This window comes from Pipistrellus hanaki (assembly GCF_964339955.1).
Source record: "Pipistrellus hanaki genome assembly, chromosome: 5".
Classification (NCBI taxonomy): Eukaryota; Metazoa; Chordata; class Mammalia; order Chiroptera; family Vespertilionidae; genus Pipistrellus; species Pipistrellus hanaki.
In genome coordinates, this window is record NC_140507.1 from 11,269,726 (window position 1) to 11,293,992 (window position 24,267).

Genomic DNA, 24,267 nt, shown 5'->3' on the forward strand with positions numbered 1-24,267 from the left:
ATGAAATACAGTGAGGTGACAGTTAACTTGTGTCTGAGAGAGGGCAGGAGGTGATGCTGGAGAGGTTGTCAGGGATCAGATCATGAAGGACCATATTGGGTGATCATATGCCCAGTTTGCTTGGGAAAGTTCCAGTTGGCACCTGTGGTTCTGACATAATTATTCATAATGGTGCCCTCTTTCACTAAAAAAAAGATCTCCATTTTTGAACAATAAATATATGGTCATATTGCCTACAACTCTAGATAAGACAGTTGGATCTTAGGAAGAAATGGAAGTTATTGCAAAGCTTTAGTACAACAATATAACATGACCATATTTATGGTTTAAGAAGTCATTCTGAAGTGAAATTGTCTTTATTTGCAGATGACTCTATCTATCTATATATAAAAGTCTAAGCGACCAGTAAGACTGGACAACTGGATGACGGATGACATGCTGGTAGCTGACCACCAGGGGGAAGACGTTTAATGCAGGAGCTGCCACCTGGTGGTAAGTGCACTCCCACAGGTCCTTATGCATTGGTGAGGTCCCTCGGCCTGGCCTGTGCCCTTGTGCAATCCAGGACTCTTGAGGGATGTCAGAATGTTGGTTTTGGCCTGATCCTGCAGACCTCTAGTATGAATACAAGATCTTTGGTTAATCTCTTCCTGCGCTCTCTTTTTCTCCCTTCCCTTGAAGATTCATCAGTCTGCTCCATGTTTACAAACCTGTGCATTGAGCATCTGCCCCCTGGTGGTCAGTGAGCATCATAGCTACTGGTCGAAGGTTGCTTAGGCTTTCATATATATAGATAATTACTAAGATCTATATTCCTACCAAAGATTATAATATATCAATACTGAAAAAAATACTGAGGCACTAAAATCTTTTTCTGTATGGATTTTAATAGTCATATGCAGTGTATTTTGCACTTAATTTTAAAAAGCTTCAAAATGTTCACTGTGTTTCTTTATCCTATTACATCTAAATTTTCAAGCCCTAATATTTCTGAAATTAATTGAAGCTCACAACTTCAATTAATTTCAGAAATTTAATGGTATTTATATTTAATGTGGTTATGTTTTTGTTTTGTTTTACAGTTAAATTTTTTTATATTTAGAATTAGGCAGCTGGACTCAGTTTAGATTATCTCAATTTTGTTGGCAACATCCAAAGCATCATAGGAGCCAGTCAAGCATATGCTTTCTTCTCTCCATAATGCCTGATCAGGGTGTTGACCTTGGTCATACCAATGTCATAGATCTTCTTTACAGCATATTTGACTTGGTGCTTGTTGCTCTTGACATCTACAATGAACACAAGTGTATTGTTTTCTTCTATCTTCTTTAGGGGGAATTTGATGATGGCATAGTGGTCAAGCTTGTTTCTCCTGGGTGTGCTCTTCTGAGGATATTTGGGCTTTCTTGGGAGGTTTGGTGTCTTTGGCCATCAGAAGGTGGGTGATGTGCAGAACTTTTTTGTGTGGCTGCAGATGCCTTCCAGCACTGCTTTCTTTGTCTTCAAAGCCTTTGCTTTGGCTATAGCTATAGGAGAAGAAGGGGCTTCATTCTTAGCTTTTGGCACCATCCTTGTAGAAAGGGCGAGGTGGTTATGTCTGTGTTGTTTTCCCTACTGCTTGACTGTTTTTGACTACTGACAGTGACTCAGAGAAGGTGAATCAGTTGCAGGTAATGAGGCGGGGGCGGGGGAGTGGGGAGGTAGAGTGGAGATAGATCAATTTTATGCATGTACCTTCAATACCTATAAGACAGGGAGTAAATGCAGCAAAAATCTGTCAGCTGGCATTGATTTGTAAATTTAGCCTATGTTAAAGTAGTGTCATATATGACCATATTGCTTTATTTAAGTGTTTTTAATATGGTCTTTGTTTATTATGTAGGTGATGTTAAAAATACTAAAGAAAAAATCGTTCTCAGAACCTTAAAAAATTGCATCACTTTTTTACTTCTTCAAAATACCATTCATTTTCAAGTGAAAATCTCTCCAATTGAAGCTAACAAATTCAGCAAAAACTATTGTACTATAACCAAGAAAAGTGATGGACTATTAAAAAATCAACCAATTTGATGATTGTAGATCAGTTTCAGCAGGATTGTGGATCTCTGTTTCTCTGTCCTTTGCTTTCACTATGCTAGAGAGCTGTCATAGCACCATGTGACTTTCTCATGTGGTATTTACCTGAGTTAAAATTTAATAATTATTTCTACATCTCTTTGATCTTTGCTATCACCTGAGATTCAAACTCCATGATAGCAGAAATCATGGCTTCTGCTGCCTCATAATTATTCATGCAGTTCCTATAAAAAAGAATTGATAACCTTCCAAATATAACATAAATAAGTCAGGCACTTATTTTTCTACCAAGACTACATTGGCAAGTTATAGTCAGTTTGTTTCAGCCATTTTATTTAAATACATCTAAATAAATTACAGAACTCAGTATGTATTTGTCTAAGCACATTTTGATTGTACAACTAAACTTGAGTTTGTGGCAGGATTTCAGTAATTACAGAGATCTTTGCTTTAAAAGACTTCCTTTTTTTTTCTTACTATGTTATTTGGGATTCATACAGTTTTCTTTATGAATGGGTGGAGAGTGTAATATCAGCACTACTTATTTAGCATTTACATAGCACTTTATCTGTAGAGTTATACAATGAGTTTCATAATGACATAGAATTATTACCATATTGTGTACCCATATCATAAAAGTATACAAATTAATATGATTTGAAGTTAAATTTTATTTTACCCAAATGTGTAACTTAAAAGTACTTTTTATTTCCTCATGAAGGATATTTTTTCTCTAGAATAATAAAAACATGCATAGCAAATAACATTCCACTAATGCAAACTGAAGAGGCCTTTTGTATCTTGATACAATCCAACTATTTCCTTACTTTTAGAAAGAAAAGGGCTGATTATACTTGTGTGATATGGCATACAGACTAAAATGACACTGGGAAGGCTAAAATCTGCTTTCCAAACAATATTCAAGGAGCTGTGGACAAGTCCCTTAGGCTCTTTGTATCTCATTTTTTATAGCCATCATCTTATTTACCTAACTTATAGGGTATAGAGAGAATAAGAACATGCATGCAAACATTCTCAGAAAAAAAATAAGGCTCCAGTTTCTAAAAATTATATCTTCTTATTCCTCTAAGATATGTACAACAGAGGCTTCAAGCATTAAATATTCTGTAATTCAATGTTTTGAGTAGATTAGCTCTTAGCTCTTCTAAACCGAGTTTAGCATATTAAGCAGATATTTATTTATGTAACAACTATTTAAATTAAAGGCCAAGTTTTAAATTCCTGCCTGTGATCCAGATGTTTTGTCTACAGGGTAGTAGGCTGCTGGATTTTGGAAGTAATTGGTGACACTTTTTTTCCTTTGTGTTTTGTTTTTCTTTTTTTCAGGTAGATGTTTGCCTCAGAGTAGATTATTTGCAATATTATGTCTACGATATGATAACCTATTCAGATATATATGCTCATCCCAATTGAAATACTGAAATTTAAGCACATAAATTGTGCTGACACCCACGGTGGTCAAACAATTTCAGAACTGTGCTAATTATAACTTTTAACCAATTTTCTATGATCTGTAAATTTGGCAGAAGTACTTCGGAGAAACATGCAGGGGAGGAAAAATAATTTATTTTCCTAACTCTCTAGGTTCTTGGCTGTAATAAAAAGATGGGTTAAACAGATTTTGATAACATGTATAACCTACTGTATGGATGGGAGGTATCCAGGAAAAATGAGTTTACTAAAAATTTTATAGCTATTTCTGACCCTTTATGGTTTGTATAATATACTCAATGACTTATATACAAACAAAAAATTCTGAGGGGAAATTGACTCATTGTGCTCAGCTGATGAAAAAAAGTGGCAATACTCCAAGCACTTGTAAACATTGAATATGGTGGCGAATAAACTTTGGAGATTAGTGAGACATATACCACGTTTCTTCAATGGTGGTCTAAGGTACTTGTTGAAAATGAATACTCCTGGGCTACACCCAGGACATAATGATTCAGAATCTTCCAGAGTATGGTCCAGAAATCTCCATTGCAGCACGTTCTTCAGGCGAAGCTAATGACCGCGCTATATACAAGATGACATTTTAGGTAATATTGAGTTTTAGAAATTAATGATTTCACACATAAGAAGAGATATTAGCTATTTTTATCTCCCCTCCAACGCTTCTATTCCTCCTTAGGTGAACACAAGCTAATGAATTTAGTCAATTTAATGTGTAGGAAAACATTCTTTGGAGTTATATAAATGAAAATGTCAATTAAATATTTTTTAAAATGGCCCTTAAACTTTTCTACTGCCACTATTTACCCCCAGAGCCTTCTTTTTTATTTCGTTTTATTTTATTTTTTATTATTTTTTAAAAATATATTTTATTGATTTTTCACAGAGAGGAAGAGAGAAGGATAGAGAGTTAGAAACATTGATGAGAGAGAATCATCGATCAGCTGCCTCTTGCACAACCCCCACCGGGGATGTGCCCACAACCAAGGTACATGCCCTTGACCGGAATCGAACCCGGGACCTTTCAGTCCGCAGACTGATGCTCTATCCACTGAGCCAAACCAGTTTCGGCCCCAGAGCCTTCTTTAGATTGTCTTCTAGGACACCATATTTTCCCAGTTACTTATGGTCCTTTAGGAGCAGCTTCAGAGCAAAGTCTCGATTTCCATCCATCCTGATCCAGCCATGCGACTGGCTTTTTTATGGGATTGCAGCAAACTGAAACTCTGATATCATTCTCTGCACCGACCTGCCATGCCTTGTTGCTGTCATCACTGAGGAAATGTGAAATCCCCCTATGGGAGAGCTCGCATGTCAGGTGGCTACCATTATTTAGAGCTATTTGAAATACCCTGCCAAGAATTGGAAAGCAAAATGTATTTCTAAGTGTTATGTTTTTTATATTGGAAAAGAAAAAGTGGTACTGTTGCAAAAAAGTAAGACATCTTAGATATTCTCCATTCACTATAGCTGTTTGTGGTTAAACTGTGGAAAGTCTATCTTGGAATGGCTAGGAAATTGTAACTGAGGAATAGCCACTATTATGAATAACTATAAAATTACAGATTTTTTTTTTGCTAGAGTAAGACCATTAGGATGAAATACATAAGAATGCCCTTGTCTATTTAGTTGCAAAATTGTTTATTAAGATGGATGGAAGGTGAATAGGAAGGAAAGATCTATTCCCCTCTGTCTTGTGTAGATTTTAATCCACAGGTTTTATAAAATGTAGGAATATGAGAATGATGTTTTCTATTCAAAAACCACCATCAAGTGTCTAATTTCTGAAACAAATTAAGAGGTAGGCAAAACATTAGACAGAAAAACCTGCCTGCAAATTTTGAATAGGAAAATGTATTTTCCAGGATTCCACTAAAATGTATTTGCCCATAACCATTTCCAGCAAAAGGACCTCTCCTCCTCTAAAAAATATACTTAATATTATTTTCTTAAGGAAAATGAACTCTATTTTTATAGTGGAGGAGGGAAGTGAGAAAAATGCTGGAAAGATTAAGTAGGTCCTCTCTCTGCTTAGAAACTCCAAGAGAGGCTTTCACTCCTTGTTTTGCCTGAGTCTCTTCTTTATCAGAAATCTGCATCTTCCATTACCTGCCCTAAAAATGAAGCATCAGAGAAGTTAACTCATTAATTTTAATAAAAATCAAATAACAGTTTCATGTCCATCCTTCTTATCTCACATCAATACAACTACTACACAAGAGTTTCAACTCCCACAAAAACCTGAGGGCAATGGCTTGCTATGTTCTGTAGCTACTTTTTAAAAATTTTCTTAGAGGGGTGTAGAACTACCCTAAATATAGAGTTTTATTTCAAAATGGCAATACAGGAGAGTTCAAGTACTGTAAATAGTGGATTTCTAACCTGCACTTAGTCCTTGCTGGAAATCCTGAGGGGTGTGTGTGGGGAAGGAGGGCAGAAGGGGGGTTGTGAATGTGTGGGTTGGTAGATCAATGGTGAACTATAGTTGGAGGAATATTCCTCTGATACTTGTGGTGCAAGGAAATTTAAAAAAAAATGTAGGTGAAAGCACTCCAGATCACACACCTGCTCATGGTTTTGGGGAATCCATACTCCCCTCCCATCTTCTCTGTTCAGTGAATCAAGGCTCTAGGGCATTAATGCATACTTCACAATGTTGGCATCACATCCCCTTGGTTCCGCATAGTTTTCAATGCTGCAGCAAGACCAACTCTTTCCAGATTTATATTTTTCCATGCATTCATCCACTAGGTTCCTTAGCTCATGCCCCAGAGCCCCCCTCCCATCTCAAGGAGGAGGCGGGAATAATCAGAGTAGGGTCCTCGGATGTCATTAGTGCTCCATGGCTCCGCTGGCCTTCTATCTGCACTATATGGATGTCCTGTGTGAATTTGAGGATGTCCTATGGGCTGAGACAAGCCTCTTTCCATTTGGCTGTAAGCGGAACTGCTGTCCCTGGTGCTGAACCGTGCTTGTGTGTGTGTCGCGGAGCCTGCTGCCAGGTCAGTGGGGCTGGATAGAAAACTGATCTTAAGAATGCCAAAGTGCAGGAGCAAGCGATACTTGGATGTTTAAGAACAGAACCCCTCCCCCAAACGTGTATCTCCCAGGTGTACGCCAGGACCCGCATTTGCAGTTTTCTCCTCGAGACCCCCTCCCCAAATGCCTCCTCCAACATGGCCTCAAATGCCAGCATGTATCAGCACAGCCCACCTAGACATCATTCTGCAGCAATGTCAACATGCTGCTCCTCACACACCAAGTCTTGAATACATCAGCTTTAAGACAAAACGAAGCAATGCGATACCTTCATGAATAAACGAAAGTGACCTTCCTCTTCTCCCCCTCCTTTTCCCTCCCCACACATTCACATCCCCCCTAATTTACAAAGCCCCAAATCCTAGAGCACTGTCTTCAATCTGGGTGGTCTCCTCCGTAGTGCCACCTCCTCACCCTTCCCCCCACCTCTCCGGCACAAAACGAAGCTGAAAAAACGGCACATCTTACCCTGGGTAGAGCGTTAGCAGGAGCAGGATCCACGCCGTCATTTTCTGTGAAAATACAGGAGTGCAGCAGGCTGAGCTTCCTGTGCTCCATATATTTGGCGAACTCATCGCTCCCCCCCACCCCCTCCACTCCCTCTGCTTCTCGCCTCTTGGTTGCAGAAGAATCCCTCCCCTTTGTATTATTATTATGCTTATGATCTGGTGGTGGCTCCCCCCACCTGCCTCTAGTAGGTCCCGTCACTGGGGAGAGATATTGCTACCAGCGTCAGGAATTAATATTCAGAGGGCAGGAATAAGATCAGCACACACGCTTGCAGATACCATCAGAGCGTCAGCTCAGGGAGCGGCTTCCAAGTCTGGGGGAATAATATAATTGAGGTAGGGGGAGGGTACAGGGAAAGACACTCAGAGAAAAATACCGGGGGGGGGGGGGGGGGTGGCGGTGGTGAGAAAGCAGGGACCCTGCTAAACACTCTCATGTCCCTCACATTCACACATACTCCTCCTGTTCCATCCTTGTAGGTTTATTTATTTGCTTTGCTTTTATTTATTTATTTTTTTAGAGTGGGCAGGGCTGTGTGTGTGTGTGTGTGTGTGTGTGTGTGTGTGTGTTTAAAAGACACAAAAATGACGAGAGTCTCTGCGTGATCAACTATCACGCAGATTAGCTGTGAGGTCAAAGTGGAAGCGATGCCTACTGCTGCTGCAGCAGGAATTAACACATGCCTTGCCTCTCTCCAGTGCTTTTTAACCCTTCACTGCACGCACAAGTATGCAAGGCTGGCTTTCATCCCCATGAAAGCCAGGAGATGCTTTAGCAAACCCAATGGCAGAAGGTTTGTCTCCTTAGATCTGCCCTTAATCCTGGTTTAAAATCGAGCAGTGTTAGAAATCATGATTACATTGTGGGGGGGGGGGGGGGAGCCAAGTTGGGGGAGGGGGGGAATGGCTGTTTCACTGTAAAACCATCCTGTTTCAAAACAGATTTGATGGGTTTTCAGTTTGATTGAAGGAAGCAAACATGGATAGATTTGAAAGACATGAAGAAATTCTGTGTCCCCAGGATGCACTCCTCCCTTTTCTGCTCTCCACCCGCCAGTGACAATGCAAAGACACAAACTACTTGAAGACTGAATAATGTAATTGCATGGGGATAGCTGCGTGGGTAAAGAATATAAACCATAAAACAGGAGGGGACTCTTTGAAGGGAAGTTGAATAAAGGGAGAAGGTCAAGAGGGCATTTTAACAACAAAGAGATTTCTGCTGTGCAGGATTGACTTTCTTTCTTCATTCTGCTTTGTGACAATCCTGAAAATGTCTGTGGTGAATGAGTGGTGGTGAGCATACTTCCTTCTTACCTAGGATGTTACCATGGATACTGATACCTGGGAGATACCCTCTGTGACAACCTAGCCCATCCACCACAGAAGGAACTCCATTTACTGACCACAGAGAAGAAAGTAGAGGTGTGTTTCAAGATTCCTGTGGAGTCCACTCCAGAGCAAAGATGTTCATGTAGAGATGCAGGTGAAGAGAACCAATTGGATTCCTTTCTGGAGCATAGCAGGAAGTTCTATCAAAGCCAGTGCCTTTTCTATATGAACTAAGTCTTCCCAGGAGGCGACATGAATAAGGAGTCCAGGAGGTTTAGGAATAGAACCTGAGATGAGTAGGTACACACTCCATCTCCAACCCTAAAATATTCCCAAGGAAAGCAGAGATAATTACTGGTGACTTCTGCTCATGACAACAGGCTGAGGAAACATATTCTGACTAGGAAGCAAAAAGGGCCTAACAGACAACCTGGACTCCTGCACGTCTTTAGAATTCTGCCTTAGACCATTATTTATGGGATTAGAGAATAATCCACTTAAAGCAACAACATTCACCACCCAGCCAATTTACTTCTTTCTATAATGATTTAATTGGAGGCAATACAAATGTAAGCCCCTTTGTACATTTCTTGTTCCTTACTGCACTGTGTGAAACTTTAGCCCTCTTTATATTTAAGCTTTGTTTGTTTTTACAGAAAAACCCCACAAAACATAGGTGGCTTATGGTTCTATATTTATTTTTTTTTAGTGAGAGGCTCAAATTGAGGGGCAAATCATAGAAACAAAGTAACAACCAAAAGGTAAAACTCCAAATTCGCATGCAAACTTTCCTTAGATGTTTGTTTTGGGGTGGAAAGAGGGGGAAAAAGACACACACACACACACAAAAAAAAAACAAAAAAAAAACAAAAAAAAAAAAAAAAAAAAAAAAAAAAAACCTGGGATAAAGCAAAAACTAAAATACTGAAAAAGCTGAGCCAACATTTCAGCTGCCACTCATTGCAGGAGGTAATGGGATTGGAGTTTGAATCCCACCAGAGAGAGGGTCTTAGTAATAAGCATTTCAGACTTTCCTTTAAAACCCTGGAAGTACTATAACCCTTCTCTGTTTTAGAACTAAGAATTTGCTGGAAGCCTAAGGGCAAAACTGGAATTAATCTGGAAGCAGTATAAACTAATCCTGCATAAGATTAAAGTGATTTGTTAATATTTTATCTCTTGTTAGAACAAATACTGACATTCTTCAGAGGTTTACTAAAAATTAGGATAATGATAATATATAACATGTTTGACACATGGTAAAAAAAAATAATGAGATATGCAAAGTACAACATAAAAAGACACATTAAAAAATAGCAGCCAAGCCTGTTAAGTGTGGCTGTGTAGTTGAGTGTGGACCTATGAAACAGAAGATCATGGTACAATTCTCAGCCAGGGCACTTTCCAGGGCACATGCCAGGGTTCAATTCCCAGTGATGACATATGCTAGCAGGAGGCCGCTGATCAATGATACGCATCCTTAATGTTTCTATCTCTCTTTCCCTCTCCCTTCCTCTCTGAAATCAATAAAAATATAAAAATTAGCAGTCATTATAAGCCAACCCAACCTGAAATGCAACCAGCAAGTAAAGACATTCAATTAACTATTTCTAATAGTTCAAGTACTTAAAAGAAAAATGGTCACAATGTTTATATGATCAATGAGTATACAGTAGAGAATCTCAGTAAATATATGAAAACTATTTTTTAAAAAGCAAAACAGAATTCTAGAACTAAAATTTATAATGATCAAAAGGACAAGTTTGTGCATGGGTTTTATTTTTTATTTTTTAATATTTTTGAAATCACAGTTAACATTCAATATTATATTAATTTCAAGTGTACCACTAGTCATTAGACATTTACATAACTTACAAAGTCACATACGGAGAAAAAATATTCACAATGAAAATATCTAACAAAAGGCCCTAGCTGGTTTGGCTCAGTGGATAGAGCATTGGCCTGTGGACTGAAGGATCCTGGATTCAGTTCCAGCCAAGGGCACCTGCCTGGGTTGTGGGCTCAGTTTCCAGTGTGGGGCGTAAAGAAGACAGCCTGTCAATGATTTTCTCTCTTCATTGATGTTTCTCTTTCTCTCTCCCTCTCCCTTCTTCTCTGAAATCAAGAAAAATATATTTTTTTAAAAAAAGAGAAAATATCTAACAAATGAATATATCTAGTATACATAAAGAAATTCTAAATCTCAATGATGAACATGTAAAAAAAAATGAAAAGATCAAAATATTTGAACAGATTCTATGAAAAAAAAGTCATGTGTGTATCTAATAAATGCATAGTAAAGTTTTAATAATGAGCTTTCATTAGGGAAATGCAAATTAAAATGATAATGCTATCTTTTTATATGCACTATAATGGCTAAAATTAACAAAACTGATAATTAATAAAAGTTACAAAATTAACAAAAATTTCTGAGGATATAGGGTAAACAAAACTCATATTTTCTGGTGAGAATCTAAAATAGTACAGCTACTTGCAAAATATTTTATCAGTTTCTTACAATGTTAAACATTCTCTTTCCATATGACCAACTGATTCTTTCTCAAGATATTTATCAAAGAAAATAAAAATATGTGCCCCAAACAAAGCACAGAACAAGAATTCTGTAGAAGATTTATTCAATATTGAAACAATCCAAATATATCATCAATTGGAAAGTAGATAATTAGATTCTAAGGTGTTTTTAACTAAAACACATATATTATTACCCAATATGAATAAGACATATAAATTAGTGCACATATATAAATATGTAATATACATATACACACAAAAATATATTCAATAACATGGTCAGATTTCAAAAATATTTTAAGCAAAATAAGTCAGAAAAACAATACATACTGTCTGATGATGCCATTTATATTGTCTTCAAGGGCAGCAAGATAATTCTATGTGATTAAAATAGGAACAGAGTGTGCCTATAATTGTTGAGGCACAAGATAAATTTTGGAGGTAAATTAAGTATTCTATATCTTAATTACAAGTCTTATGCACTGATAAACATTATGAAATGTTATACTTAAAATCTGAAAATGCTAATTTCACCTTAATAAAAATTCAATTGATAAAATAAATATTATTTTTATCAATAAGCATAATCAGGCACAGTGCTCTTTGACAGGCCTTATGGTATCTTCATTAATAAACTACAAGGTGGGTACTGTTAATATCAACATTTTATATCTGGGAAGATTAAAGTTTAGAAAGGCTATGTTACTTGCCTAATATAATCTAGAATTCATAATGCAGTTCATGGCAGAACAGACTTTAAATCCAGGCAATATGATGAAAGAAATTGAACTCATATGAATGGTTGTAAACCATTACTCAATAACATGATTCTGGTAGTAAATAACATAGCTATTAATTCACTTCTTTAGTCATCAGCTATAATAAAACTTTAGAGGCAACATGATATAATACAAAGAGCATACAGTTCAGAATCAGAAATCTTATCTTTGTCATTAACTCTGTGACTTTGGAAAAATTATTTTATTTCTCTCTGTCATATTTTTTCATCAATAAAATGATGGGTGATACTTTAAGTTTTAACAGTTAGTGACTAACTTGAATAGCATTTCCTTGTGAGTGACATGGGAAGAGATATCTATAACTCTTTCAAATGTTATCTTCTTTAATTGCAGCATGATATTACAAGGGTTAATGTTCATGTTATTGCATACAGTATTAAAATAATTGAAAAGAAAAAGTTTGGCTTAGTTATCTCAGTTTTAATCTTCTCAAATCTCATGGGAGAGTGAAAATACCTCATTGCTCAGGATACTAGACGAACCAGATATAGAGGTTGGGTCTGTTTCCCCAAGCTTGAATCGGGCTGGCCTTATGATTCCTTTTATGCAATAGAATGTTTGTATGTGTGAGTTCTGAAGACTGAGCCCAAAGACATCTCCACTTCACCATTTCCATCCTCTTGTAATGATGCTACCACCATGTAAGAACATCAGTTCTCCGTGACAGCAGGGTATTCACTTGCCATCTCTAATGAACTTTCCTCAGCACCCAGAGGTCCTGGCACATAGTAGATGCTCATTGAAAATCTGTTTAAATCTAAAAGTTGAATCTTATAAGGTATCTTCCAGAAGTTTGTCATTGTGAGTTTGAAAGCAAAGTATGGATCTTAAGATCCTAAGTTGACCAATCTTTTGAAATCATTGTGTGTGTGTGTGTGTGTGTGTGTGTATGCATATATATGCATATATATATATGCATATATATATATATACATATATGTATATATGTATATATATATATATATATTAATGTCAAATTGTGGTTTAAAAATTGTAAACATTCTCAATATTTATACATGATGTAAGAACTTTGATCAAGGCTGTGAATTATCTTGAAATGATTCTCAGATGTTCTTGGCAATCATGGCATGGCAGAACCTACTTTCCTCAGGCAAATGTCTCTCACTGCTAATAATATGCCTCCCAGGGACTTTCTTTCAGACTTTGGAGTCACAGGATGTCATTTAGTGTGACACTGTTAGTGGATGGGACTGGTAGAGCAGGCGGCCTGGAACTGGAACACCAATTTCCTTCTCTGTTGGCTTTAGAATCCCTTCAAATATTGAAGGATTGTAAACTTCGAGTAAAAGGACATGTGAATATGGCAGTGATAATTTATAATATTCCTAGAATGTTTTTTAAAAATAATTTAATATTTTTTGTAGTTCCATTGAAAGGTGAATCAGTTCTTAAATGATTGACTTCATTTTTTAAAATTTTAATTGTGGTAACAAAAACACACCTATATATAAAATCATTATTCCAACCATTATAATTTATTTGACACAGTTTGCATAAACAGAAAACAAATGTGAAAACAGAAAATACAGTATGGATCTATCAAACTGTAAGAAGACTTTCAGCTTAAAATCATAAGACCATTTCATTGAGGAAACTAATGTTAGTATCTCAGATTAATACTTGAAAGAAACAGATGTTTTTTAAATTTACAGAAAATATATTTTAAAATTCTCTCTTTGTCAAAAAATGAGAGTTTTGAGCAAGAAAACGGACTCACTTTTTAAAATATGTATTATATTGTTTTTTATAGGGAGGAAGGGAGAGGGATATAGAGTTAGAAACATCGATGAGAGAGAAACATCGATTAGATGCCTCCTGCACAATCCCTACTGGGTAAATGCCCATAACCAAGGTACATGCGCTTGACTGGACTCAAACCTGGGACCCTTCAGTCCACAGGCCAACACTCTATTCACTGAGCCAAACCAGTTAGGGCGTGATTCACTTTTTAAGTCTTATCAGAAATTTTAATATAATTCCCGGGTCACAACCGTTAAAAAATTTTTTTATATTTCTCTTATCTACATATAGCCTAATCCTAATAATACTGAGCTCACAGAGCTCTCTGGATTAAATGAATTAATATATGTAAACAATTTTTTAAAATTTCTGGCTCACATTAAATGTTCAAAATATTATCTATTATTATTATTACTTATTGTTCTATTATTCAACTACAATCAGCAACATTTATTAATACCTAATTCCTACCTGGCCTCAATTGAAGTATCATTTAAAGTTTTATTAAGCATATTTCTTACTCTTGAACAGATAATAGTTCAGTCACTTAATTTTCTATTATTCTAACTTTTTTTATTTTTTTATTTTTTCTTATTTAACAAAATAAGCCCTTTCTCAACACTCTTACAGGTCTCATAAACAAATATCTAACTGCCCCCTTCACTTAGCAGTCTCCCAAAACAACTAACTCAGTGTATCTAAGACAGATTCTTGCAAGATCTTTCTCTCACAAAAATGCATTTCAAGTCTCTCTGTGGACGCTCTTCTTTCTCCCACATGAAATCTCAGGCATATCCCACAGCTCTTCCTATTCAAGCTAATAGACAAGTAGGTTATTTATCAAGTATTAACATGTGCAATTCAACTTAGCATAAGACTCTTAACATTCGGCAATTTAAAACATTCTTGTGGCATTGAAAATATTTATTTCAGGATAAGAAACCTGACAAGGGAAGGGAGAAATGATTTCTCTCTTGGCATACTTTCCCTCATTCTGCTGCTAGCTCAGAACCCTCTGCCCCACCACCACATTCACACCCAAACACATAAGATCCCTATAGCTGCTTTTAACAAGGGCGAGGAGGAGAAAAGATACCATTTGACTGGTACATTATAATCTGGTGTCAGGGCCTGAGATGTGCAATTACTGTCTCTTTTGAGGCTCTTATGACGGTTCCCAGGAGACACCCTCTCACAGCCACCAAAAGCGGACATCTGAGTGGTAGCGATGATCTCCCTCAGGTTCTGCGCCTCTTACGTAGATCTCAGTACCTTCGTCCTTTTTGTGGACTCTGTCAAGATGGCCCATAGCCAACCCCCTTTCCTGGGAGTTACATCTGACTCATGGTAAACACAGTTTTGTTGCCAAGCTCTGAAAGTGCAGAATGTTTCCAATACACCCAGTCTCTCCCTCTGTTACCAGAAAGCTCTAGCCACAGCCTCTTGCCTTTAGACTATTACCATTCTGAGTCGTGTGTAGGTCCCCAAGTCCTTCACATTTGCCAAGGGGCACATATTGTTCTCTTTGAGAGGTTCTCTTGAACTCCAAATCTGTGGCTTACAATGAAAGGAAGAATTCACAACTAAAATGTTGAAGCAATCCAAGTGTTCATCAAAGGATAAATGGGTAAAAAAATTGTAGTATATGCATACAATTTATTATTCAACCTTAAAAAGAATGCAGTTCTGACATATGCAACAACATGGATGAAACCGCAAGGTTGTTACGCTAAATGAAATTAGCCAGTCATCAAAAGACAGACACTGCATGATTCCAAAAACATGAGATACTTAGAGCTGTCAGAATTATAGACAGGAAGTGACATAATTGTGAAAAGTGAAGTAAGTAGCTGCCTTATTAATATGAATTGAATTAATTACAAAGGAATTATCTCTATTTATTGTCATAATGTTGTATGACCATCACCACCATCCAGCTCCAGAACTCATTTCATCTTGTAAAACTGAAAGTCTGTACCCATTAATCTTCATTCCCCCCATACCACTGTCCCTGGCAATTATGTTCTGGAGCTGGATGGTGGTGATGGTCCTACAACATTATGACAATAAATAGGAGAGATAATTCCTTTGTCATTAATTCAATTCATATTAATAAGGCAGCTACTTACTTCACTTTTTAATAAGGTTTATTTCTACTTGATGGAATCCTATTTCTAATAGAAATCATTTTACACTTAATCTTCAGAAACCAAGGCAAACCAGATCAAATCAATTCATCAATCCATTCATTCACCCATTTAACAAATACTACTGATCTTCTGTTACAGTTTCATATGCTTTGCCAGGTACTGGGGATATGAAAGGGAGAAAGGCATGATTTTTTGTCCTTAAGCCTCACACAGATTCACCAGGAAGGAAGTCTGGTGTTCACTTTTAAGGCGCTGTATACACATTTTGAAAACAATTAAGATGATAAAATATTTGTTGGCCTTCTAAGAAATTACACATGGCTGGTTGTAGGATTTGATATTGAGTAGAATGTCAATGAAAAATTTTTGAAAGCACTGTAGTTCATTGATGTTATCTTAGTCAAATTAAATACTTTCATACTTTTGTTACTCTCCCTCATGTTCATTAATCAATGTCAAATTAATTACTCAGTAAAAGTTATGTTAGACCTGGTACTGACTTTAGAAAATACTTAACCAACGATTCTTTTTTTTAATTGTTTATTTATCTTTTTAATTGATTTTTTTTACAGAGAGGAAGAGAGAGGGATAGAGAGTTAGAAACATCGATGAAAGAGAATCATCAATCAGCTGCCTCTTGCACACCTTCTACTGGGGATGTACCCACAACCAAGGTATATGCCCTTGACCAGAATCAACCCGGGACCTTTCAGTCAGAAGACCGACGCTCTATCCACTGAGCCAAATCTGTTTCGGCCCAATGATTCTTTTTGTAAAAAAATAATAATAATAATAATTTAAGTCCAGAGAAATTTAATGTCTGATACCAAATTACTGAATTGATTTATGACAGAACCAGGAAGAGAAATGCAGATTTTCTGTTTGCTGGGCCTCAAATATCCACCCCCCGCCCCCAACTATTTACCCCCAAGAAAATAACTTCACTTTGTAGTTTAAGACAAAGATAAAGATTATCCCTGTAAAGTATTTATATTTTAGTTCTTATTTTTTAGTCTTTTTAAATCCTCACCTAAAATCCTCACCTAAAGATACGTTTTTATTGATTTGAGAGAGACAAGGAGCAGGGGTTGTGGGGGGAGAGAGATAGAGAGAGAAACATCAGTGTGAGAGAGAAACATCAATTCGTTACCTCCTGTTTGTGCCCTAACTTGGGGTCAAACCCACAACCTGGGTATGTGCCCTGACCCACGACCTTTTGGTGTACTGGTGTACAGGATAATACTCCAACCAACTGAGTCACACTAGCTAGGGCAGTTCTTATTCAGTACTCTGCAATATATGAGATTGTTTCCTATTTATTTAATCCAGTCTTCAAAGGAAGATTTTCTTTATTTGAATCCTGACATTTAACTATTTGAGTAGCAGTATGATGGTTATCAACTATGATACTGGGGATGCAGCAGAAGGGAGTACTTATTGTGAGGCATGGGGGTGGGATTCAGTTAGGTGGTGTTGGTGGGTTAAAGTCTAGTTTAGTGAGAGAACTTGATTTGAACCATTGAGTTGGTGACATTCTCAGCCTCCTACTCTTCCCTTCAGAGAATTTTCTTTCTTTCTTGGAATCTTGATTCTACCCAGGTAATTAGTGAACTGACAGTCAAACCTTTTATTGTGGATACTTTTTAAAAAGTACTCTGTGTACCTTACATCTACAGAAATGTAAGCAGTGATTTCAAGTTTTATTTCTATTTGAGAAAAATGTGTTCATTTCAACTGGGGCGGCATTAAGTATGTGCAAAGAAAAATGAAGAATAAAAATTCATGCTTTCAAACATTTTTCATTTTTCTTTAGATCAGATTAACTTTGTCATCTCCATCTGCCTGAGGAGAACCCATTTTAGTTATTTATCATTTTATTTTAGACTTTGAGCTTCAGTTGTAAATGAGTAAAAAATTCCTAAGAGAGTAAAACTTTATGTGATATGTAGCTATTAAATTAAAGGGACTGTTTTAAATGAGTTATGTATTTATAAATTTATATTTAATATATGATTACAGAATTAAATTCAGGGCCATATTTGATTTGTTTTATGAATAATTCTTGAGTAAAATTCCATGCTTTTCTGTTTATTTTTTAAGAAGCTAAAATATTAATTTGTGTATTTGCGTTGAGACAGCTTTTAATTAAGAAGAAAATAAAAATAGCACAATCAACTTTGATAAGAGAAGTAAGATAATCTTAAAAACAGGGAATATATATATTCACCAAGACTATTCACTAATATTTAGAGATATGGGAAATGTTTGTGATATTTTCCTATATAAGTAAATAGGATGGAGGAGGTATGCATATATGATTATATAATTATGCTATCCCATAATATATATAGTATTATGGGACACCATTGAGTTCTTTGGAGTACTATACAAAAATGAAAATGAGTAAGGTAGAAAGAACTATTATGTTTAGGTTGAAAAGTCTTAATGTCAATACATTTATTTAGTTATTTATGGTATGATCTCATTTTCAAATCGAATCATGCATTAGAAGAGTTTTTAAATCTTAGACTTAAAGGAAAAGTTGTGATGAAATTTTGAACAGGGTTTAATTTGAGGGAAATCTTAAAGATCATCTGCTCCAACCTTCCTATTATATGAATGGGGAAATTGAGTTCTGAAACAGGAGATGTGACCTGCCTCAGATCTTAGTATCCTGAATTTCACATCGACATATGTCAAAATTTCTCCCTGATGGTGAGAGAAATGTGGGGCAAATTGGCTTTCCACACAGGGAATCACAACGATATTATCTCAGGGTTCCAGAACACCTCTTCCACATTAGGTGCCTCGGACAGGTTAAGAAAACTAACAGATTTTAAAACTGAAAATGACCAATCCAGAAATCCAATTCAAATGTTTCTCATTCCAGCACTCAAAATCTTAAATTCTAAGGCATGATGATTCTGGTTATAGTTTGTGCTATGAGTTTGACTTTCTTAGGAATTTTTCATTCATTTACAACTGAAGCTCAAAGTCTAAAATAAAATGATAAATAACTAAAATGGGTTCGTTATAATCAACTATAATGATGATTCTACCGAAACTAGAGGCACCTAATGTGGAAGAGATGTTCAGTTTTGAAATCTTTTAGTTTTCTTAACCTGTCCGAGGAATGTTTTCCTGTTGTATATAATGGGAATAACAATCAGAGTATTCTGAAATAATTGTTTCAAAGGCTTAATTAACATGGGAACATTGGAATTTACCCTCCCACAGTTCTGTAATGCCATTGTCCACCTAATTTTTTAAGAGGTGCAGGTTGCAACCAGAGATTTGCTTCAAGTTCTCAGTTGGCAGAGTAATCTCAGCACAAGATAGGTCTTCCCCTATATTTTTCTACACTTTGGAGAATACTTATAATTTTAATACCTGATTATCCTTTGCTCATGTATACAGTCTATGTGGAAGTTGCAAGAATCATAATCATATGTACTTGCAAGTAGTTTACCCAATAGCTGACATTACCACCAGTCTTCACTTTCTGGGGATTTCATAGCACAAACTATAAATCTCATCATTAGACCACGAATTATGGAATTTGGCATTTCATTATTTGCCTTATTTTTTATATTTGTTTAATGTATTTAATCCACCCAGCATCTTAATGTCATTTAATTTGTTTTATGTACTTGTAGCAGGCAGGATTCCTCCTATTATAGACATAGGCTTTATAATTTGTGCCTACCCATCCCCAGGCAAGTAGGGCACAAATGACCCCCAGGTAAGTCCACACATGCCATCACATTTGGTCTAAAGATTAGTGGCTGATTTAGAAATTAATTAATGTGGTAAATAGTTACTATCAAGTATCAAGCCTCTTCCTGAGATATCGTCTTGGTTGTATTCATTATTGCTGTAACTTCTTGATATTACTGGAATATAGTGTGACCAGAAAGAACATTATTATGGTATAGAATCCAAATAGTGTTAAATCTAAACTCATCTCTTAATGTTAATTTCATTTAACCCATTCATTTTATGTGTCATACTATCCCCTGTAACTTTATACAGGTTATCTAAATTTGTTGTCTTGCACATTCCAGTCATTACATAGAAATAATCATCCTAAATATATCTATAGCCTAAATAAACTTGTGGAGGAAGTTCGTGGGCATGAAATAACTTTAAAATTCTGAAAACCTGTAAGTCATAATAAAAGCATGATAGCTTATTTTTATCCAAATTTCACACTTAAAGCAAAGTTCCATGGAGTGTAAAATAATGTTTTATTCCATTCCATTCAGAACATGTACCTGACTTTTCTCACCTCTTGATCTTATCCTTTTATGAGGACTAAGATTCTAAAAACAACCAAGTAGGATGTGGGTCTCATGATATTTGTATAGAAGCACGAGTGAGACACATTTCTATATTTAAAGTGAAAATCCTTTGGCCTGATTAAAGAGAAGGTGAATCTTTTCAAAGATTTCTGTTTTTACTTTTTTTTTCTTCTTTAGCTCTAGAGACCAGATTAAATTTAATCAATTAATTTAGAATCTTGATGGTGGGGGATAGGGTGAGAGAAAATAGAATGAACAGGTAGTATTACAAAAAGACAAAGAGAACCTTTAATAGCACCTTATGTGATAAAAATATAAAATATGCTTTTATAAAATGATTTTCCTAATAAGAGTATATATATTACCAGGTTCATTTCAGTTTGCTTCTCTTCCCATTCTGCCATCGCAAATAAGTTCTAAAAATCTGTTGACATGGCCTAACTTTCTTAATTACCATATATTTTTTAAGAAAAGGTGGAGACCGAAACTGCTTTGGCTCAGTGGATAGAGCGGCAGCCTGTGGACTAAAAGGTCCTAAGTCAGATTCAGGTTGGGGGCATGTACCTTGGTTGCAGTAGTGTGTGTGCAAGAGGCAGCTGACCGATGATTCTCTCTCATCAATGTTTCTAACTTTCTATCCCTCTCTCTTCCTTTATTGATTATGTAAAAAATCAATAATATATATATATTTTTTTAAAAGAGAAAAGGTAGAGAACAGAATAGGATAAATTTTAGCAGCATTTCTCAAAGTCTAGTACATAAATCACTAACCCCATAGTGTGATTCTCCAAGGAGGAATAAGTCATCATAATCAAATGAATTTGAGGAATAATGTGTATAATGTCTCCCACTTAGAGGAGAATCACTATGCAGTTTAGATTTTCACATCCTCTAAAATGTGCTGAGGTAAACACTGTCTTTGTTTGACAATGTATTTCCCAACCTTACTTTGGAAACATTTTGCAAAACTTATTTTAAATGGAATCAACTTTTTGGTAAAGAACTAGCTGGTTGTGAGTGTTCAGGAAGTAGTGAGGTGGACCTTGCACATTTCATATATAATATGAGAACAAAAACCTCTGTGAGTTGATATTACTACTTTCTACTTCCCACAACTCTTTCTGGGGGCCTGGTATTGATGACTCCCCTTGCGAGGGACAATTCACAATGTAATAATGGTGATATATCATCAAGTGGTCAGGTTTCATTCAATTCGTCAAGCATATTTCATAGCTCCTGAAACAAAAATAGCTTCTCAAATGAATCAAAGTGTTAAACCAGTTATAGTGTTCAGTGCCTTGCTTGCTTATGGTGTGTGTACATGTGCATATAGTATGTGCATGTGTGCATGCGCACACACACACACACACACACACACACACATACAAAATCTACCCCCCAAAGCATACAGACTTAAGCTTGTCTAAAATCCTACCTTCTGTGAGAGTCAAAATGATAGCATTTATAATTCCTAACAGTTTTCTCTTTTTAAAAAAATCTCATATACGCCACAAATAAGATCTAGAGATAGGCAAAGGTTGTGTCTTCACTGCAACCATATCACAGGCAGCAAAGATAGTAGCTAAGGCCAGGAATATCAATACATACTATTTGTTTTGTTTTATCTCTTTTTTAGATTTTGGTTTGAATTTTTATTTACTAAAATAAATACCTATTTTAAACACAACTATTATACTATTTTCTATTATTATTCATTAACTGATTTTTAAATTAAAGATTGAGTAGATACAAAAGAATATTTATGTAATATTTGTAAAGAATAAAGAATAAAGATGTGGTAATTCTCTGTGAGCACACCATTCAATTTAATTAAAAGATTATTATCATCAGCCTGAAGTTTTTTATGTACCCAATTCCTTTTCTACTTCCTTGTCTACATCCTCAGCATAGCCACTAAAGTATGCTGAATTTCTTTATTTCTATATTCTTAATTTTTTCTGTTTCATTTGAAATTTAATAGAATAATACCATATATTTTTTAGTTTTCACTCACTTTGCATATTGTGGCTTATCCATGTTATTTATGTAGCTATAACACAATTAGCTCTGCTGTGGACTAGTCCATTGAAATAGTATACTGTATATCATTGACCTCTTCTAAGATTGGTGGTTATTTGGAAAGTTCAATGTTGTTGTTTTTTCAATTCAAATCATTATTTTATAAACATTTTAAAAGTCTTTTTGAGAATGTAGAAGGCATATACTTAGGAATGGAAGTGCTGAGCCTCAAAAAGTATGTAATTATTCTTTTTATGAGGTATTTACTAAACTATTTTTCAAAGTTATTTCATCAATTTACTTTCCCACAAGCAATATATATTCCAGTAGCTCGACACTGTCACTGACATTTGATATCTACTTATGATTTTTAAAGAGGCATTAAGATTACCCATTTATAGTCTCTAAGCCATGATTAAGTACATAATCTTTATCGTTTCTAATCAGTGATTAAGTGCAGAATCCTTGTCCTCTCATTTAGAAAACTTTTACATTCATCACATATTCCCTCACAAAATATTCACATAGCAATTTCTATGAGTGCATGGAGCTAACTTCCCACAGTATATATGTATCACCTTTGTTCATTTAACTAATAAATGTATCATATATAATGAGTGAGATATATTTAATTGTTGATTACTAAATATACCCTAAAAAATCAAAAGACACAAAATGAGAAATGAAAATGCAAGGTTAGCAAGCATGTGTATTTAGCATGGAACAAATCACAATCAATCAGTATTCCTTTGTATCTGCTTTAAAGACTTCTGTATTAAAATATATTTAAAATGATGTTTAAAAAGATGGTATTTTTAAAGTTTACTTACATCTTTTTAGCCATAGATATGTTCTTAAATGAACTAATGATGCAATTATGGCTGGTATGCCTTATAATTAATGTCTGGTAAGAATACGTTCTACCTGGGGAGCATTGCTCAGTGGATGAGTCTTAGAGAAGAAAGTCTCACTTTTTTTTTTTTTTTTTTTAATTCTCACCTGAGGATATTTTTCCATTAATTTTTTTTTAGAGAGAGGGAAAGACAGAGAGAAATATTGATGTGAGAGAAACACATCAAATTGGTTGCCTCCTGCACACGTCCCAAACAGGGCTGGGGCTGGGGAGGAGCCTGCAATGGAGGTACATACCCTTGACTGGAATTGAACCCACAGGCTGACACTCTATCCACTGACTGGGGCAAGAAAGTATCACTACCTAACACTATTACAAAGAGACAGCAAGTGTGTGGCTTGGAGGAACAGGAAACGTTTATTCTTCAAATAATCATCCCTAATGGACTTTACAGGAAGGTACAACAGAAACAGAGGACTTAACATCTGTGGAACAAAAACTCGGTGATATAGAATGATTATCCAAGCAAGATATAAAGGAATTAACAAGAAAGTAATTTTGGTTATCAAATCCTGCCTTTAGCAATCATGCGTTATATTTGGCACTTGTCATATCTTGTCTCTTTTCTAGATATTCAGCTTTGTTTTGGAAATATATTGAATAACTATTTCAAAATGATGTACAGAAACCATAGAGAGTTCAGGTTTGGCCATGCTTACACAATCAGACCTAAGCCGCAGTGAGGTGAAATTGTTTGCAATAAATCTCCAATAACACCTTGTCTAAGCTAACACAAAATAATTAAAGGAAGTGAAGAAAGCAGATGGTTCTACTTGCACCTTTAGAGATTATATCACTTCAATTAATAGGAAGCAGAAGAAAAATGTGCTGCACCTTTTTGATAATAAGAATATAAATATTCTTTTAATCATAGTTTGCCATAGCAGAGCAATATGTAATTACAATTTGCAATGCTATTTCAGAGTTTTAATAGGATATCTTGTCCTCTGAATAAATAATATTTTTAAAGCCTTTCTCATGAGTGATCCATTCTCCCCAGTGTTAGGCAAGTTTCTCACTACCTCTACAGACAGCTTTTATTTGATACTATCAGGCAACATTGCAAATAAACATTTAACTCAAAGGTTACCTTAATATAGTAAGCAGACAATAAATTTGGCAGTGTATTGTTATAGTGTTAAGAATTTTGTGATGTCTTTATTTTTTGTAATTTTAGCCTATACTATTTTTTGTTGCATTACAGGTAAACATTAGGGAATAGTTTGGTTCATACAAGCTATGAACAATTACTCACTTTGGGAAAACCAAATACACAATAGTGCTCAAATGACTATTGGGTATTCTGACTACATTTCCCCCATTTTCTTGGTTGATTATCACTTTTCTTAACATATCAGTAAA

The 24,267-nt window shown here is 35.6% G+C and overlaps 1 protein-coding gene across 2 annotated transcripts in view; it reads right to left on the reverse strand.

Moving 5' to 3' along the window:
* The window catches only part of GABRG2 (gamma-aminobutyric acid type A receptor subunit gamma2), an 82,188-nt gene extending 74,780 nt beyond the window's left edge, over positions 1-7,408 (reverse strand). Inside the window, exon 1 of one of the 2 annotated variants that reach the window (XM_084884118.1) lies at positions 7,057-7,408. In XM_084884118.1, coding sequence (XP_084740244.1) covers positions 7,057-7,163 — 107 coding nt within the window. In that variant the 5' untranslated portion in view covers positions 7,164-7,408. The remainder of the gene's footprint in view (positions 1-7,056) is intronic. The other variant, XM_084884117.1, reaches the window with a different exon arrangement.
* Positions 7,409-24,267: the final 16,859 nt, after the last annotated feature.